This window comes from Ambystoma mexicanum, chromosome 11 (assembly GCF_040938575.1).
Source record: "Ambystoma mexicanum isolate Mex_15411 chromosome 11, UKY_AmexF1_1, whole genome shotgun sequence".
Classification (NCBI taxonomy): Eukaryota; Metazoa; Chordata; class Amphibia; order Caudata; family Ambystomatidae; genus Ambystoma; species Ambystoma mexicanum.
The window spans coordinates 64,177,339-64,197,054 of NC_090934.1; the positions used below are offsets into that span (position 1 = coordinate 64,177,339).

General features: G+C 46.5%; 1 protein-coding gene across 1 annotated transcript in view; it reads right to left on the reverse strand.

The window, feature by feature from the left end:
• CSMD2 (CUB and Sushi multiple domains 2) overlaps window positions 1-19,716 on the reverse strand; it is a 2,010,406-nt gene that overhangs the window by 803,123 nt on the left and 1,187,567 nt on the right. Inside the window, exons 8-9 of the mRNA XM_069622557.1 lie at window positions 16,437-16,524; window positions 4,518-4,642 (exon numbers count right to left, since the gene is read on the reverse strand). Of these exons, the coding sequence (XP_069478658.1) occupies window positions 4,518-4,642; window positions 16,437-16,524 (213 nt within the window). The remainder of the gene's footprint in view (window positions 1-4,517; window positions 4,643-16,436; window positions 16,525-19,716) is intronic.

Consider the following 19,716-nt stretch of genomic DNA (forward strand, 5'->3'; position numbering starts at 1 on the left):
AGCATATTTTTTTAAAAAAAATTGATAATTCATAGTACGGACTTGTCAGAATTATATAAGTAATATCATTATTCTGGTGATTTTTCTGTGCACGTTTTAAGAGGTGTTAGGACCCTGTGGTGTATTCTGGGGAGTTGCTAGCAGAAAATAGGGTCTTACTCCAAATGTCTGCATGTTAAAAATCTGACACTTCATCAATTATTGTCCATACTCCTTGCGCACATGTGTGTAATTTTTGGTAAATGTCCGATATTGGTAAACCAGTCAAAAAGCTCAAAATGTTGTCATTTTTGAATGCAAGCCCCCAGGAAGATCAGAGGCGGACAAGCATGGACCATAAGGAATATATAATGTGTACAAGTAATTTCAACAAATTGTGTATCTGGGAAATATGTATTTGAATCAAATATAGATTTGTGGGCAAATTGACCAGGGGAGGATCCTCTGACCCATAAACAGACCTCATCATGATGACAATCCATTTCCTTCCCCCAATCATGGGAGAGGGGAGAATTGGGCCAATGACAAGTAGAGAGGGGCAGGCTCAGTTATGCCACGCAAACACCCACTTCCAAAACACATAAAAAGAGACTGCTGACACATAAAAAGAGACTGCTGGGACAGGTAGAGGCATTCATTTCCATTTCTGCAGAGCATTTTGACAGCCGACATCCCATTCAGACAGAGACCAGAACCAGAGACCCATAGACTACAGAACTTTGAACCTAGAAGGCCCACTGCAAGCAAAAGTATTCTAAGCAGGCCTTCAGAATCCAGCAAACCTAACCAAACTATTCAACAGCCGGGCGAGCTGTTTGAATTCTTTGCCAAGAACTTTTGCCAGAACCGCAGACCAGACCCAGACCGCTGTGAGCAGAACCAGAGATCCGGATCGCTGTGAGCAGAACCCGTGCCTGATTGACCCGCCGAGCAGAGAGAACCGCCGCTGGACGTGTTGACCAGATCCGTGACGAGGCCTATTTCAAATTTATATTGTGAGTACCTAGCAGAACTGTGCAGAACCAATCTCTTAGTTAAAATAATCTAATTCAAGCTATTTTAGCCTATTAGAACTGCCTCCTAGAATCGTGTCATTCTGTCATCTTTAAAACTGAAAACTGTCATCTGTCATTCTGAGCTTTAAAATTTCAAATCCTAAAAACTAAATTCACAAAATCGGCCGTATCTCCGGAACCGTTTGTGCTAGGATCGAAATTTAACTTTTATCGTAAAGCTAAGATCCTAAGCTTTCGAAAGAGACTAGTGCCTCCGTAATCGCGCTCGACGCACGTGACTAAATTTGCCGCGATTTGACATTTTGCTCAATTTCAGCCACGTGTAAAAATATTTGTCCTTGCTTTGCTTGCTGAAATTCGTGTGCAACCTGACAATCATTCATAGGGCATTGCTAAAGTGAGCCTGAACTAATATAAACTAGATATCACCCACCCTGAACCTCTTTTGCTAAAATCATATCGAGTTATTTCTGTACTGCATTGTATTCCTCATTGCTTTTCCCTTGAAACCATAAAAGTGTTTTTTCTACCTTATCCATCCTATACTAACTCCTCATTGATTGTAAAGAAGTGTGCTAGTGCCAGATTACCCATTGTTGATCAACATTATATCCATAAGTGTGATATCAATTATTAATTTATTATAAAAGTGTGATATATATCTTGTTCATTTTTCAAATAAACCTTTTAATTTGCAAAACAAACCTACTTCTTGGCTCAGTGGGGTCAGGGGGATTCTAAGAGGGGGGTCTTATACAAGGGTTGTCATCCAGAGTACTGAACTGGACATAAAAATACATCAATAAGGGTTTTCCTCAGCATCCCAGACTAGGCATTGACTTAGCTGTAGTGTTGATTGAATATCGCTTACAAGCCTTTCAAGTGCTACCCAAAGCTTGCGTGGTGGGAGAAGTGTCCTTTTGAAATTAAATGCGCTTGCGGGCACCCTAGTCAGATCATTACCTCTCCGCTGTGAAGCAAGAGCTGGGTGGTTTTCATTAGATGGGTGCTGATGCTTGCATCAGGGTCCTATTGCAGTGATTAACTCCCTCCTCTGGGGAGGGAGCTGGGTGGTTTTCATTAGATGTGCCCTGATGTATGCATCAGCGCCCTATTCCAGTGAGTAACTCCCTGCTCTGGGGAGGGAGCTGGGCGGTTTTCATTAGATGGGTGCTGATGTTTGCATCAGGGCCCTATTGCAGTGATTACCTCCCTGCTCTGGGGCGGGAGCTGGGCGGTTTTCATTAGATGGGCGTTGATGCTTGCATCAGGGCCCTATTCCAGTGATTACCTCCCTGCTCTGGGGCGGGAGCTGGGCGGTTTTCATTAGATGGGCGCTGATGCTTGCATCAGGGCCCTATTGCAGTGATTAACTCCCTGCTCTGGGGAGGGAGCTGGGTGGTTTTCATTAGATGGGCGCTGATGCTTGCATCAGGGCCCTATTCCAGTGATTACCTCCCTGCTCTGGGGAGGGAGCTGGGTGGTTTTCAATGGATGGGCGCTGATGCTTGCATCAGGGCCCTATTCCAGTGATTACCTCCCTTCTCTGGGGCGGGAGCTGGGTGGCTTTCAATAGATGGGCGCTGATGCTTGCATCAGGGCCCTATTCCAGTGATTACCTCCCTGCTCTGGGGCGGGAGCTGGGTGGCTTTCAATAGATGGGCGCTGATGCTTGCATCAGGGCCCTATTCCAGTGATGACCTCCCTGCTCTGGGGCGGGAGCTGGGCGGTTTTCATTAGATGGGCGCTGATGCTTGCATCAGGGCCCTATTCCAGTGATGACCTCCCTGCTCTGGGGAGGGAGCTGGGCGGTTTTCAATAGATGGGCGCTGATGCTTGCATCAGCACCCTATTGCAGTGATTAACTCCCTGCTCTGGGGCGGGAGCTGGGCGGTTTTCATTAGATGGGCGCTGATGCTTGCATCAGCACCCTATTCCAGTGATGAACTCCCTGATCTGGGGCGGGAGCTGGGCGGTTTTCATTAGATGGTGCTGATGCTTGCATCAGCACCCTATTCCAGTGATGAACTCCCTGCTCTGGGGCGGGAGCTGGGCGGTTTTCATTAGATGGGCGCTGATGCTTGCATCAGGGCCCTATTCCAGTGATTACCTCCCTGCTCTGACATGGGGCATGCGGGGCACGGCGGGGAAGGAGGGGTGCCAAATTGTTATCTTTTGGGTGGTGTAGCGGACAGTTTTAAAAGTTGGGTCGCAAGTGGGCCCATGAGTGACCATCCAGCCCCCCACCCCCAGTGCCCCCACGTTCAATAGCAGTTGTTCCTTTGCTTTCAGGACTCTTGCCCCAGTAACCCTCAGGCATAGGCTCACCACTCTGCTACGAATTGACCTCAAAAAGGGAAGCCTACGGATGAGTGCAGCTCAAAATCAAAGAGGAAACCTCCTTGGGGGGATGAAAGGGGGAGCAGGGGGTGCTTTGGGCAGGGCATGCTTCTGCCCTATGCCACTGTATGTGTGTTGTTGCTGCCTCTCAGGGGGCAGAGATTTTCCAGGTTCTTGTTTTACAGCCCCTTACCCATCCCCGCCCCTAGGTGGCACCTCAGCAGAGTGCTGCCGCCTGCCTTCCACGCCCTCAATAAGCCCTCCTAAACCAGTGGCATGTTCTGCCAGTGCCTGTGTCTCGTGCCAATTTCTATCACCAGCAGGTGTGTCCGGTCTAGATAGAAATCATGACTGCGGCAAAGTTATACAACGCTGGTGGGTTCGGCCAACCAAACACATGTATTTTCTCAGTGGATTAAGTGGGATGCTAAATCGAGGGGGCGTGGGTCTCATTGTGTGGTTTGGCCTAACTATGTGTGTACTTAGTCCACACCCCCTAACAAGAGCACCTCCTCACCTAAGGGGGTAGGGTGTGTAAGCAGGGAGCTGCGGCTTACTGGCACTATTTCCTTTGGTGAGCCCAGTCCCTAGGTGCTGTCCGCACCAAAGGGGGGACACCAGTGTACCCCAGCTCTAGCGTGCAGCAGGCAGCTCTTTCAATGATGGAGCCCACGTGGTTTTACCATCTCAGAATGTGTTGGAGGACTGCTGGGCCTTCACCACTGGCTTTGATCCCCTGACCAACATGTGGCAAACTGGTAAACATATCTACACAGTGATGACTTTAACTCGCCGGACTATCATATCGGTACAGCGGTATGCGGGATACCTCAAGCAGTGATTACAAGTTCTGGACAGCACTTTTCATTTGGTCCAAGGTGGTCAAAAATATACAAAAATAATATTAACTTTTTCAGGAAAAGACAAACAAACAAAAAAACATCACTTCATACTGGACGAAACATTTTCACAGTAAGAGTTCCAAAGTCTGCAATTCACTTAAGCAAATCAAACACTCTAATAACTCCCAATAACTCCTAACAGCCAGTACTGACTGGCTGCCAACCTCCAAGCCGAGCCCAATGCACGTGCGCACTGAGAACATTGCTACGTGTACCCTGAGCAGGGCTGCGCGTGTCCCTCTGCACTCTGCACTCTCACCTCTGCAGGCCGGCCGGTGGTCGCTCCAGGCTGCAAACATGTCGCTGATCTTCATGCAGGTGATGCTTTTGGAACCCTGCAGGTCGTAGCCGTCGTTGCAGGCGAACTGGATGCTGGAGCCCAACCTGCAAAGGGGAGCAGAACAGACACCAGTTCACACTTCACGCTCCCACACAGCGCGGGTGGGGTGGGGATGCAGAGGCGCAAGGGTGGCTAATGAACGGTTTATGCCTGCACAGTTTCTTGAAGCTCCATTTCTGGAAGCCCACCCAATAATTAAAGTGCAGGGTGGGTGTGCAGAAGAGGAATTGAAACCTTATCTCTCTATAACATATGGTTCAGATTGTGTAGAGCCTCAGATCTTTGAAAACACCCTACGTTGGCAAGGACGAGTGTGCCCGCCCTTTTCTGCATAGACTTACATAACAGCCTGGCACTAGAAGGTGGCAAACATACCCTCAATTGGAAAGTTAAAGCCAGCCTAATCCCAGGCCTCACGAGGCACCATGCTTAACCAGACAAGGCGGGACAGGATGCATGCGGCCGTCACGTGTGGCAGTCCATGTTACCCTGGCACCAACCGAGCAACCGGTCGCTGTCCTGGCGTCCAGCAGCGCCAGAGATTGGCGTCCTGGTGCCAGCTATGCGACAGCCCGGCATCCAGGTGTCAGCATTGCCAATGCTGGGCATCCTGCTGGGTCGAAGAGAGCGGGTAATTCCTGGCGCGGTATTTGCTAGTGACTTGCAGGTTTCAGAACAATTCTTTGATCATTTTTAAATACGAGTATTCTTTTTTGTTTGGTTAATTAATGCTAACACACTGAACGCCAGTTATACAATGTTTTTTGCAGGCTGGCCCACTGACCAAACGCACCCACAGATTAGACCTGTGAAATTTTGTGAGTGAAACAGACACACTTCTTTGATTTGTAAAGACCCACAATGCGTATATTTCATAGGACTCCAGTCCTGCAGTTTTCTTTCAAAATTCATTATTGATATTTTTACTTCATTGGAAATACAATTTTAATCAATTTTAATTTAATTTAATTCCATTTAAATCCATTTTATAATCTGTTACTTAAGTCTAAATATTCAGCGGATGTGACCCAAGACTACAGCTACCAGGATGCACTAGAATGCTTCATGACAGCCAAACTATGCACATGGTCTACTGTTAAAGTCAATTTGCTGCTCTGAGGACAAGGTTTACAGGAGGAATCAGAGTTATGAGACTTTCTGAAAAAAGATGTTTGCAAAATGCCGCTGCTCCTCCGCTGTTGACCTTTCTACAGCTCGAAGTGCCGCCACTCTAACCAAAGCAGAAACTACTTTCCGCCATCCAGTTTGCTCCAACTGCAACACCAACTTCTATGATTAGTTTTTATAGATACTACAACATAAAATCTAAATTGAAAGAGAGTTTTTGCAACTATCTTAACTCATTAAAATGAGACGTGAAAGACTGAAAGATGTTGTCACCCTTGGTTCAACAGACATAGGTCAATGGTGGCCATTTTAGGTCTTTGAACGCTCCCTGGATGGTCCAAAATGGTGGAAGCTCCGCCTTGACTTGTGTCAATTTCATACCCTTCAGAAACTCGGCTGGCGGTATCCCAGCCCCCGTCGCCTCGCGCGCCCATATGTTTATGCAGAGATGTTCATGCACCTCAAAGGAAGCACGCGGCGCAAGTAAATCAGTTTATCGAGCGCAGAACTCAAGCTCGAATGGGGTTTTCTGATAGCGATCTGTCAATTTCTGCTATCAGACAGCTGTGGCATGATGACGACTGTCCTTATTTGATGACATGCAAAGCGCTTTGTTGACTATTGATTCGCGTGGAGGGGACCCGCTGCCGTGCTGAGCTCCTCCAACAACCTACTCCACTCCTACCTTGCTGGAGACCTTGTAGAGTGGGCTTCCTCCAATAATGCTAACAAAATAAGGGTAGGACCACTCCTGCTGAGTAAGGGAACAGAACATACAAACAAGGGCGTGTGTTCCACAGAGGACTTACATGCATTGCAGATGAATGCCTCCTTATTGTATTTCCTAAGATTTGTTTTTCTCTTTAACCCTGCCATTAAAAACAAAAATCAAAAACTTGAATAACACACATCCTTTGCAGTGTCCACCTTGTTGCTGTGTGGATAAGGAGACCTGCCCATCAACGCACAGCAGACTGCACGCTCCAACACACTTCCTGGCACGAGGGATTGGCAGGGATTGGTTTGGCCTGTTCCCAGGGATTGGCCAGAGGGTGGTTGCCTGCATGGCCCAGCTGTTGACAGCACACCTGCCTCTCTTGCCACATGGTCTCCTGTCTGCCCACAGGTGGTTGTTGGTTTAATATTGCACACTCAATTATTTGGCTTTTCAAATGGAACCCAGGAAGGGGTAAGGACAGTTGTGTGTCTGGATGAGGTCAGCATTGGGTTGTACAGGTCTTGACTGGCCCAACAAGCCCCTCCCCCCTACTGTGTCCACCCGAGGACTACAGCCAGGGGGTGCATCTACCTATGACGGGGTCATAGAACCCCAGAAGAAGAGGGCAAACCCAATCACATTTGAACAAAGGGAGATCGAACCTATTGAAATGAACATTTCCAATAATTTGGAGATGAAACTTGAAAGATATTCTCCAAAATTTGGAGCCACAGTTCAAGTGACTGTGTTAGATAACAGCATTTCTTGGCTTGGCCTTCTCAAGCTTGTGGCTCCTTTTTCTGTTTTCATTTAATTTATTTTATTTTTATTTTGCTTTCCTATTTGGATTCTTTAATTTTATTAATTTTCATTCTGTTGTTAGGGCTAAAAAAAAAGAAAAACGCCTAGGTTTTAGGACAAACATTTTAAGTGTCAGCTCAGATACCCCCAAAAGTCATATCATGAGGGGTTCAAATCAGGTGAACCTTGACGGCCTTAGGGCCTTAGTTTCCGCTTTATAAATTGTATAATGATCATGTGATCTTATTCAAAGCGCCATTTTGTACACCCTATGCCATAGCTCGTGTTGATCAGCGGATGCCTATGGGTTAGGTGTGCTGTACACATTACAAACTAAATAAATGCATACATACATATATGCCTCGGCCAACCCTACACAGCACTGTACAAAGGTTAAGGCGAGTCAAGGCACGCCAAGGTCAACTCATATAAAACACTAAATAATTGGCATCAGGAACAGTCCCTGGCCTCAGTGAGGTGCAGGCCTTTTGCAGACCATTTAGGTCCCATCTCCTGATGCACTTTTCTTTTTAAATTCTTCCCCTATACTTGATATAGATTGTAAACCCTCTACTCGATATGCCATCAGCGGGCACGTCACAGTCTACCCGGTTAATGTGCCACACTACCAGCAGCCAGGTTACAAACATTCTCCAGGGTTGCAAAAGCAATGTTTCATGGTATTTCTGATCCCTTGACATTGAGTTTGATGGCGATGGATGATGGGAGTAAACATTACCATGTTGCAAGGAACCTATGCCTTCAGTGCATAGTTACACCATGGCAAGTTTGCCCTGGTGCTAACATCATGCCACTTTATTTATTTATTTATGTATTTATTTATTCATTTATTTATTTATTTATGTATTTATTTTATTAGTTGACTGCGCCCAAACCTGTAAGTATCACAGCGCTGGCACATTGCTGAATAAGTCAAAAACAGAAAGGAACATGGCATTATGGCAAACTTTGCCCTGTGCACAGTTTCTGTGATCTAGCCTCAGGTGTGTGCCAGACATTTGCTTTCTTCGACTCTTGAAGACCTGCCACCTGTGCCAGCTTTTAAGGTCCCAGATTCCCGGAATGGCAAGAGACACTGATGGCCAGTCAGGCGTGGCAAGTCCTGACGACTACAGGGGCTGACACTCTGACGCTCCCCCACTAGGGGGCAGTGCAGAGCCTGTTTCTGATCTTGTAGAAAGGGACATGGCTTTCTATTACAATGGCAGCATTCATGCATGGCTGTATCTTGCATGCCACACGCTAGGGAAAATAATTGCATCGATAAGAGGAAGGCCAATTTGAACTAAAAAGAAAGCTTTGAAGCTTTTAGGAATGGGTTCTTTCGTTGCAGACCACCTCACGTCCCGTATCCACCATGTTAAGGGTGCGATACGGCTTAAGACCCAGCCTCCTGTGAGGGAATTTAATGGACAAACACTTGTCATAATAATTGCAATCAAAATTAAATATCGATCCCTGCTGCAAGTGGCCTGCTTCATGTGGCTACATAATGAATTCACATTACCCTGAAACCACTGGCAGTGGCCTGTTCCAGCATTTGCATTGACCTGAAACCGCAGAAGGCGGTCCGTGCATGCACGTGCATTACCCTGGAACTACTGCAAGCGACCAGCTCATCAATACATGCAGTCTTAGCCTGACACCAGGGACGCAGCCCGGGCCTTTCAAATTGTGGTAGTTGAAATGAGCCTCGAGCCTCACAGGGACTTATCACAAAGCAACATGTGTGTTTAATGCAGTACATTGAATGTGTGCTTTGCGGAACGCACATTACAGGCTATCTTTTCTGGGAGGCTCATGCTGTCACCTCCCACCGGCCTTGCACTATCCAGCAGCATTTGTATATCCTCCTTACCTGTTTCCACCAGTTTAGACTACAGTAGCACCTTGCTGACTAAAAGCGCTTAATCGTTTTTCGGAGTACATTTAGTGTTTCAGCTCTGCACTTGCTTCCTCTCCATGATAATCTGCAGCTATTACTCCTATCCCTGCATTCCTTTATATCTGTGTTATGATCTATGTAGCCTTTGGATGCCTCAGACCGCCGTTCCCATATGCAGCTAGTGGGCCCTCACACATAATTGTGTAATGGGCCAGCATGAGCCCCGCCACATCTTCAGCCGGCCCTGCCTGACACATATTCACAGAGGTTCAGCGGAAGGCACACATTCATGGCAAGAGCATCTTAAGCAAGAAAGCCATCATTTCACCAGGGAGGCACCTTGAGGGAGATGAGAAAAGAGCATGCCAGGTCCCCTGCCCACTCACGACGCCGGGACCTGCAGGATATAATGCAGCGTGTTTTTCTTATCTGCAAATTCAGAAATTGTGACCAATGCATTAAACCATACAATCAAAACCCGGAGCAACAGAATCCCAAGGAGGCGCATCAAACATGGCCCTGTTCCTTCGATTGGTCCTCATTTTACTCTGTGCCAGCAATCACTGTTTGATTGAGTGCTGCACTTTATCTGGACACTCTTTCTGGAGGCGCTCTTGGTGGAGCGCCGAGAAGCGCCACTTTATGTAGATTAAATATTAATTACTAAATGGCTAAGCTTTGGAGATATTCCAGGGTGCACCTTGTGCCTCAGCCGCAGGGCTTTATTAAGAGCAATGCCAGGCGTGGAACCTATACGCTAGGTACGCAGCGCCACACACTGGCACCTGTGTTCCACACTCACCTATACATGATCACGGCCTGTGTGCAGTTGGTTACATGTGTTAACATCCCCGCAAAAATATTGCCATACAAAAATATTGCCATACAAAAATATTGCCATCATTTTGCTGTGATATTAAGGCATGGAACCTGCGGATGACAGCCCCGCAACCCCCGTATTATTTTAAAAGGAGCGGGGGACACCCCCACAATCCCTGCTCCCAAAAACCCCTAATATTATCCCCACGAAAAATATTGCCTATGGCCGTTCCCGACGACCATATATACGGCGATATTTTTGGTGGGGATAATATTACCTGATACCGTGCAGTTATGGGAGGGGGTGAGCGGGGAGGGGCGCCCCATTGTATTTGATGGCCTGTTGCAGGCATTAAGGGCAAAATGCTGACAGCGAAACACTAAAACATTTTCATGGGAGGTAGAATATGGCGGGGACAAGAGGAAAATGCTGAGGCCGGGGTCCAGGATCCGTTGACCGATGGCTGATATTCCAAAGCCACGAGGCCCATGAGCCAATGAGGAATCGGCTTGTTGAAGAGAGGATCGCTAAAACCGCCACCCGTCTGCTATGTCTCTCCACCTGTTTTAGAGAGACGTCGCCCCCAGGCCAATTCTTAGGCAAAAGAAACTTTAAACCATAGAGACATTTTGAAACACGTCAATTTGTCGTAGAGGACACATTGACCAAGTCAAAGCCAGGCCCATTGAGACCACAGCGCTCGTCTCCTCTGCCTCGCCTGACCGCAGGGACTAATACCAGAGTCCAAGCCATGCAGAGGGGATCGGGGAAGAGCGATAGCGTGTCCAGGAACACTCAGGCCTCCCATGTTTTGTCTGTTCCATATGTTCACATCATGGGAGTGTCTCTAAGGTGGAAGGAACTCCTGCCTTTCAAAATCTTCTTCCAAAGGTTTCCAAGCTACCGGAAGTGGATTTCTCCCATGGTGGGAGGCCATTAGGGAGAGCAAGTTCATCTTTGAAGGCCTTTCTCATCAGCTAAGGATTAGCATCCTCTTGGAAACACAAGTTAAGTCCCGTTGGCATTCCCACAGTGCTGGCAATGCTGGACTGTCGGCAACACTACACACAACGCCATGGTGTGTTCATCTATGGTATAGTGTGTGTTTAAGAACCTGGCTATAACCTACACCTGAGCAGGATTGCCTCATACATGGAACACAACCTCTCTGCCACCTGCAATGCTTCCTCCATGTGGGTCTCTAACCCTTCAAGACAACCCAAGGCTCTTCGTTCCAGCTGCAGCGAAGCCGGAGACTAAATAGAGAATTTGCACCTGAGAGACCGGCCCCTCCAGCGGAGTTCCCTTATAAATAGGGGTTGCACCCAAGGACAGCAAAGCGCAGACCCTCAGGTCACTTTCCACCAGTCACCCCCACATCTGGATGCTTAATTCTGTACTTTCTACAATACCCCAGGCCTTTTACACAAATGCGTGCATATTTACGGAGTGCTGACGTCACACTATATGCAACACAACATAATAGCAACAAGAACGGCAACACAAATGGCCAAAATAGTACTAATAATAATAATAATAATATTGATAGTCATTATCGCTATTGTCATCCTTATTATAAATATTAGTATGCAATAACAATAAATCACATTATATTATTCAGAATATTTGTGTTAATAATAGTACCAATACAACTGACGCTACCATTGATGATACTGCTACCAATACTACTATAAGACTAACAATAATAACTATAATAATAACAACAATAAGTAGAATAATAACACTAATATTATTAATAATAATACTAACAAAATCAAGCAACATAGTGACTCATTATTGACCTATGTATAGCACGTTTGGTCAATAATATAAGACACAGATGAAGGTATTCATAGAGAGATGGATAAATGCGCCTTTTGCCCCGGGCTGGTAGGAGATGTGCGCAGTAATTGCTCGGCACGCCGGCCTCCCGATACCCTGGTGTCACGGCCTCTCCTTTCGTTACCATCACCGACTATGTTACCATTGAACGCTCCGCGTGACATGGACCTCTAATTAGCGGGTCCTCCGCTTCGAGCCTGGCGTGGGCAACACAGCGCCGCCCTGGCAGCACCTCATTATAATCGTGCCTTGTCAGTCTGCGGGGGCGCAAGCGGTCCCTCCGTTCTTGGTGGGATTCGCGAGCAGCTCGCGAGCTCTGCTCTGATATCTGGAGGAGCTTGCTCTGTGCCAATGCTGCTCCCATGTTGTTAGGAATCTCTCTGCGTTTCACGCCTCCTTCTTCTGGCTTCGCTTCTAGAGAGGTCACCATGGATGGTGGACCACCTAGGTAGGGTTAACAGGCTCACCAGGTGCTCACAAGCCTGTAGATGCCTCAGTCAGTCCAATACGTGTAATGCCTCCCAATGGTTTGCATCCCATGAAATCCATGGATGTAGGAAACCCTCTCCAGTTCCTTGGGAGTGGTGTGGGGATCAAGTGGAGTCTTGAGGTTTAGCTTTGGGACAGAGAGGAGTTCTGAGGTGTCAACAGAAGCGGGTCATATTGAGTTCGACCCGAAGAAAGAGTCCTTCACAGACCTCACTCCTCTACGCGGGCTCTTAGCGTCCCTTCTACTGAATGCAAGCAAAGCCAAGGGTGGCTGCGTAAAGCAACTGCACAGACTAGTGACTCCGGCTTGACACCGGGGGCTGAAAGCGCTGGAAGAGGGATCAGAACATTGAAAATAACAGTGCACCCCCAAAATTCATCGTGGGGTCAGCAATGTTAGAGAGACTTTTAAAGATTGGACCAAACGCTGGAAGGGTCGACAGGTCGATGCTTACCTATCCGGGTGGCTAGGGGTGGGGGCCGGGGGGAGGGATCGTGGCCTTTCTGTGGGGCAGGAGGGGGTGGAGCTGGGAAGAGTGCAATTGTCTCTCGATCGCGCCATGTATAATATTTTCTGTCGCATATGTTGACAATCAGGGGTGTTGCTAGGTCTGAAAAAGATCCGGGAGACACTAATGTCAGAACTCTCAGGACGCGGGTCTAGCTATAGCCTTTTGGATGTAGCCCCTGAGCTTCAGTCTGGTGGGGCTACAACCAAAAGACCAGGGGCTTAAAACTGTACTTTAAAATAAATAAAAAAATAAAACCCCTGGCATTGCATTAGGAGCTTTCAGAAATGCACCTCAAAAGCCGATTGAGATTCTTTAATTGCGATGTTCCTAGGTCTTGCATGGGTACCTTGCCAAGCGGGCACCCGGCACGCTGGTGAGGTGATCGGCAATTGCTGAATGGAAGGCCACAGGCAGCTCTAGAACCATCACCCACAATGGCCCAATCAGACCAGTTGATCAACATTTCCATCGAAGAATTGAAGGCATTTGTTTCACAAGTCAGAACTCCTGCTGCCCTCTTGGGTGCAGCACGAGGAAGGCATATGGAGGCATTTCTCAAGTAACTGACTCCTTGCACCAGGGAAACAGCATGATTGGATAATGGATGCGAGGGTTCTTTAATCAGCCCCCTCTGTGCAAAACCTGTGCATTCATCCATTCCCAGAAGCTCTCCATTGCACGAAGTGGCTTTAGTACAGCACAAAACCAGACACGTACTTTTGCCCTTAAATGGTTGTCCTCTGTGACAAGCGATCGCCGTTCTAAGGGGTGCCTGGCTCCCACAAGAGCAAGGCGCTATCTTGTGTCAGACGCTCCTAAGACGACCTCCAGCATAAGACGCACTTATGCTTCACCGAGGTGATGAGAAGAGCTTATCCCCTTTGCCACAGTGCTGAAAATGGGGTTACAGACACTGTCCATTGGAGTCCTGTGCCCTGCACTTGTTCAGAGTCCATCACCCCTTTATTTGTGAGGGGATAGAGAGGGTCATCAGGAAAAGCAGCACGTTACAAGGGGGGAAACCTTATAAAATGCTCTATCAATTCCTTTAAAGCCCATATTCCACAGATATCTTTACACCCAACAAGCCCTTGATTTGGGAACAAAGCCTGAATATTAAGTACATGAATTAAAGGGTCCTAAAAAGTAGGGTTCACACTTGTATTGAACCGCATTAAACAGCCTTGAACTGCTTTGGGCGCATGGGTAACGTTATAGACCTCTGTGAGCTATAAAACACCCACATATACGTCTGCGTGCCCACTAGGCAAGCATTAGCCCCGCCTTCTGCACCGCCGCCTGGTGGTGGATGCCAGATCTGTGCAGGTGTCCGCTGTTTGCCCACATTTCTTAGTGTATTGGTTGGATACATATTAACATATCTCATGTATCAACCATTTTCCAATTCCGCCTAATCGATAATGAAGTATTCTTCATAAGCATTTCGTTCACTTCTTTTGTGATGTGTTGCCATGCCTTTGGGTGGATAGAAACTCTAGCCGCCTCCCACTCGGGAGGATAGCTCAGGGGCAACATGCTCGCCTTGGAAGCAAGACGACACAGAGCAACACAGGTTTGATCCCCAGGTCTGCTCTTAGAAACCTCTGGGTATTAAGCACGTTATAAATAACCTATCATATCATATCACTGCAAGCAGTGTCTGAAAAGGTTTAGCACAGAGTCGCATGTTCCAAGCCTAATGGGCGGTTCAAGATTTTCTCACGGGCATCAAAGCCTTCTGTAGCATTTGACGGAAATGCTTATTCTCAGGGTTAAATTATGGGGAGCAATGCACCTTCCATCTGCACAATTCCAACATCCTCATGGGTCCCTGGGCATCAGAAGGGACTTTTCTATATCGGTGTACCGTTTCCAGACTTCCTTCAAGGCAAACACACAGGGGACGCTTCTTGAATCCCAAATCCTTTTCCATGTGTTGCACATTTACATCGCTAGTGCGGGCGCAAGCATTGTTATTGACAAGTCCAGATTGAAACTTTTCCCTTCAAGGGAATCATCTGTGTTTGCAATTCCTGGGTGACCACAGGGCCTAAACCCCAAACTGCACTGCCTAGCTCGAGACTAGGAATGTGTCTTTAACTGTGTCTTACAGAAATCAAGCCAGAAGCATCCGTGAAGAATTCAAAGCCTGAAAAATGGCCATCTGCCAGATCCCAGGCAGAGTAAGTGCCTCATTGATTCTAGCTCTTGAATGTGACTCTTCACCAGAGACATCCGGCACCTCCAAAAGAAGGCCCGTGGGCTACTGCTTCCAGGATCAGAAGACCTGGTATCTTACTTCGACCTAAGACGGCGTATGCTCCCACCTGGACCAGTTTCGTCTCCTAGCACGCATCTGGGTGCTTTGCAACAATAGAACAGTAGATTCTTATTGTATAAGTGCCTAACAAGCAAAAAATAATTACAGATGCAAAAATCTTACAGCCAGTCCAAGCGAAGGATGTAGAGGTGCTTTTACCCAACACAGTTTACGAACGCCGTTCACACAAAGACAAACTAAGTCACTTGGTGACTTTGCAATATGGTTAAATCTTAGCCCACAGGGGTTTGATTTCCTCTTATCATAGCCCAACCCCTAGATCTCACCCTTACACCCTTCACAAAAGGCCCCTCAAATATTCCATATAAATACAAACTTTGATGGCCCTACATGAAAAATGTTTTTTTTTTTTTTGGAAGCCTTTTGGATTGCTAAATACATTGTTCTTTCAAGATTGATTTTCCATTTTACTTCTTCAATATTTTGGTATTTTCTTCTTAGAATATTACTATTTTTTTTAAACCTCTATTTGTGTGGTCATTATGTTATTGCTTAGTTATTTTAAGCTATGTATGCCTTTTTTCATCCCCCAAAATCTATGTCATTTTCATGCCTAGAGATCAGAAACTCTACCAAATAGTGAGAGAAAGGTAACACAGATAGTCTTTGGCTCACAGGGGTTGGTTAATAGCCGACGTGGGATATTAAGCTCTTTCTTATTAGCAAATTCCACTATGGCGGGGCAGAAGGGGCCAGGTTCTGCTTTGGTCCTGAGTCTGATTTTTTTAAAGATGTTGCTTTGTTTTGGAGTTACTATGCTAAAGACGAACGTCGAATAAAGCTGGAATTAATTGAATTGATACTAAAATGTCTATCAATAGCAAACCAAAAAGTCATTATCCAAACAGAATTGAATTTAAAACATGGCTTCCCTTAGACTGTGATCTGCAGCTTGGGGCTCCCCACATGTTTTAGACTACGACTCCCATGATCCATCACCATTGTCTATGCTGGTTAGGGTTGATGTGCGTTGTAGTCCAGAACACCTGGAAAACCAAAGGTTGCAGATCCTTGCTTTTCCCTATTCCATCAAGGAGCTACTTGTTTGTTTATAAAACAAGTAAACTTCTGTAACAAAGGCCACTCTTTTGAGCTGGCCAGCATCTTAAACCCATATTTAAACTAATATTTGCCCTTCTTTTGGCCTTTGGCTCTCACCAGAAGAGGACCAGAGAAGCTCTGGCCATCGAAGATATCTATGGCCTTGCAGACTATTGGTGGTCTTGCCAGAGGTCTTGAATAGCAGCCAATAGGAAAGCAAGATAACGAAAACCACCTTACCTGAAGTCGGATCCAATCCGCTTGCCGCGCTCCGGGATCCCAGGGTCCGGACACATGTTATGACCCTGGGAGACGCCGACCTGAGTTACTGGAAGGCAAGAAGAAAAGAGCACACACAGAGAAGATAGGATATACCAGGAAATGCGATGCCGCTCAATTTGCATATTTTGCCGCTGCCTGAATCGAGGGCACGGGGAGCTATAATTGCTAGTCTGGGCGTAGGAATTTTGAGCGCATTTCCCTCCAAACAAAGCTAATGACTGTAATTGAATCATTTCTGCAACACTTATATTATCCCAAGCCGGCCCCACAATGCGTTGACGGGCAGTAAGACTGGCGCGGTTTCGGAAAGACCTCGCTCGCGCATACAAACACATGTAAATGATATGAAATCGAACAATTCAGCATCCAATATCTTCGCCCACCCCCAAATTTAGACACCATCTGTCACGGCTCCAATCACAGACAGGGCCCCCCCCATCATCAACACCCCCATCAGATATTTATGGAAGACTTGGATGAATGGAACGCAAGAGGTTGGTTGGTAAATTGGTGAAAATGACGTCTACACAATAAGAACAGGTCTATGAGTTGAAATATTGCTCTTCACGTCTATTCTAGGTCATGAGAAGGACAGCCATGGAGCCTAGTTACTTTTTGACAGGTGCACGGTATTCCCAATCCCACCCTGCATTTTACACAATAGGAACTCTGCTATTCTAATTCCATTAGGTTATCTGGCGGGAAACAAAACAACAACTCCCAGAATGCAGTTGGTAGCTCAATGGTTGCCAGTACCGTAATCATAGCGACCCAATGATCCGGGGTATATAATCGTGATCACGGTAAGAAACAGCTCCAATGACTGTCCCCAGATACAAATGATGAAGGGGACCAGGGAGAAACAGGGGTTCCTACAGCCCGAGTCTAGTCAGGGCAACGTTTAGAGGTAGACTGCTCGCTTTATGGACAGGTGGTCGTTCATTCATCCATTCATTGCGGGGTAGACACTAGAGAGACCATCTTCTCCCAAATGCATCTTGGTGCTGCGTTAATGCGAACAAGAGTGGACGATGCATGTTCAGGTCATCTTAGCAATAAAATGCACACATGCAATCTGCACAACTTCAACACATGTTTATAGAAGGAGAGCGGGTGAAAACGCACACACAAGGCAAGCTGTGTTTACAACAAGGCCGCTACATATGACAAACACCTGTTTTTCTGGCCCCATCAGCTTTCTCCATTATTGTCAGTCTATAAATACAAGTACAATGATTGCTATAGTGGTATATTGTTCTAGAGAAAACAAAAAAAAAAGTCTATTCTCCAAAGTGAAGCGTCAACAGTGCCCATCAAACACATTTTGCAGGTCATGTTTCAGCTGCCATCTCCTCAGTTAATATCATAGTCTAGAGCCCCAACTGTTGCTTGATGCTAGCCTCTGATTGGAGCAAGCTCGCTCCCCTAAAATGCTGATGGGCATGGCAGACTGGTGCTGGCACAGGGCTGGATGGTATAGTCTAGGTAAGTCAATGCTTTGTAATGCATAAACATTAAATAACAGTGAACCGCAGGCGGGTGTCAGTTTCTTTCTTTCGCTGGCATGAAGCCCTACTGGACGCAGTTTGGGGCCGTGGTTACACTTGGAAATAACAAAGGCACCCCGTAGTCATTTCAGAGGGAAATTGACTTGCTTTTTGCAAATGAACAGATTGTAAATGAGGATTCACCTTCAATACAAGGTCACTGGGGTTGGGGCAGAGCCAGTCACATCTCACGCTTCAGCCTGATATGTCAGCGCCACTCGCCCATTACTAGCAACATTTTCAGGCAATAACCCTGTTTCGAGAGGGCTGATACCACCAATGATAACAGACACCAACACATCCAAGTTTCCTTTTCCTGTAGGCGCCTATTCATCTATGCAGAAGACTTAGAGTGTTTGGCAACTTTAACCAACATGCCCACACATTGTATGGTTGAAAGGTGCACACTCATTGGCTGCGTACACAGGTGAAAAGTCAACTTTCTGTGTGTAAGTCATCACGCTGGAACTAATGCCGTGCACACCTGAAAGCCCCCCCCACCCCACAAAGGCTACCAGTAAACTGAGTTCCCGCCATTTCCAGTCCCTAATTACATAATAACCAGCGTTACGTCGATTTATTAAGAAAACATAAATACTTGAACAATTGCATTGAAACCTAAGGGAGGATTGTGTTCATAGAGGCAACTTGTAAACACATACCATTATTCTAATATTGAGAAATGCCACACAATTCCATAGAAACGTCAAGCCATTGCCTAATGCATTGGATTATAATGCCACGTGATAGGTCATTTACCTTGTAAAATATGTCGTTGACATATCCCATCTTGGGTCAGCCATTGTTGTTCCCTGACCTCTTGAGGATGTTTCACCCACAGCGATGGATGGCCAATGGTCTAAACCATGGTTCTAATATCATCCCTTGGTTCTGGTGACATCATAAACGCTGAGCTACGCAAGCTGCTGCTTTGGGATGTCATCAGAGGGACCTGAAACACAGTTGGGCCAGAAAGAAATCCGTGCAATGAAGGTATTGGCTTTTTATTTCTGCATATTCTCCTCTTTCTCCTTTGGGAACGTCAAACCTGTGAATTTTTTGGAGAGCATGTCCCTTCTTTTCATTGAAAATCACATGACAAACCAAACATGACTCATATTAAAGGATGTTGTGAGTTTCATTGAAACCCAATTGTATGCATGTTTGTATATCCAAGTAGACCAAAGAATACATCACCATTGTGTCAAATGACTCAGTGTTTAATAGTTCAGAAACAATTCTGGAATCAAAGAGAAAGGCGCAGTCGTGCGATTCAGGGGACGTCTCCAGCACGAGCCATTCAGGAGTTTTGTTGGACCTCGGGAAGGGAACACAAAATGGTCACTGCTTGCCCGATACCCACCCATCTATGTCCTTCCATTCAAGGTTGTGGGTCCACTCCTGTCTACGGTTCCTTTTCCATGCTCTGTCTCTCTGTGACTACGGCACTGACCATGCCACTCCAGGTTAGACCAATTATGGCAATGCGGCCGGAAGTAAGAAGACTTCCAGATAAAAGAAAAAAAAAAGATTGAATTCTGAGTCCCGTCCTATAAAGCGCTTGGAAGCTTGGAACCCCAACCCCCTTGCTCGAGAGTGGAGAATCCCAGTGCAGCTTGTATCGGCTGGTGTTGTGACACTCTCCAACTCACTCCACATGTGTGAACATGTTTCAACCTGGAGGTCCCTGT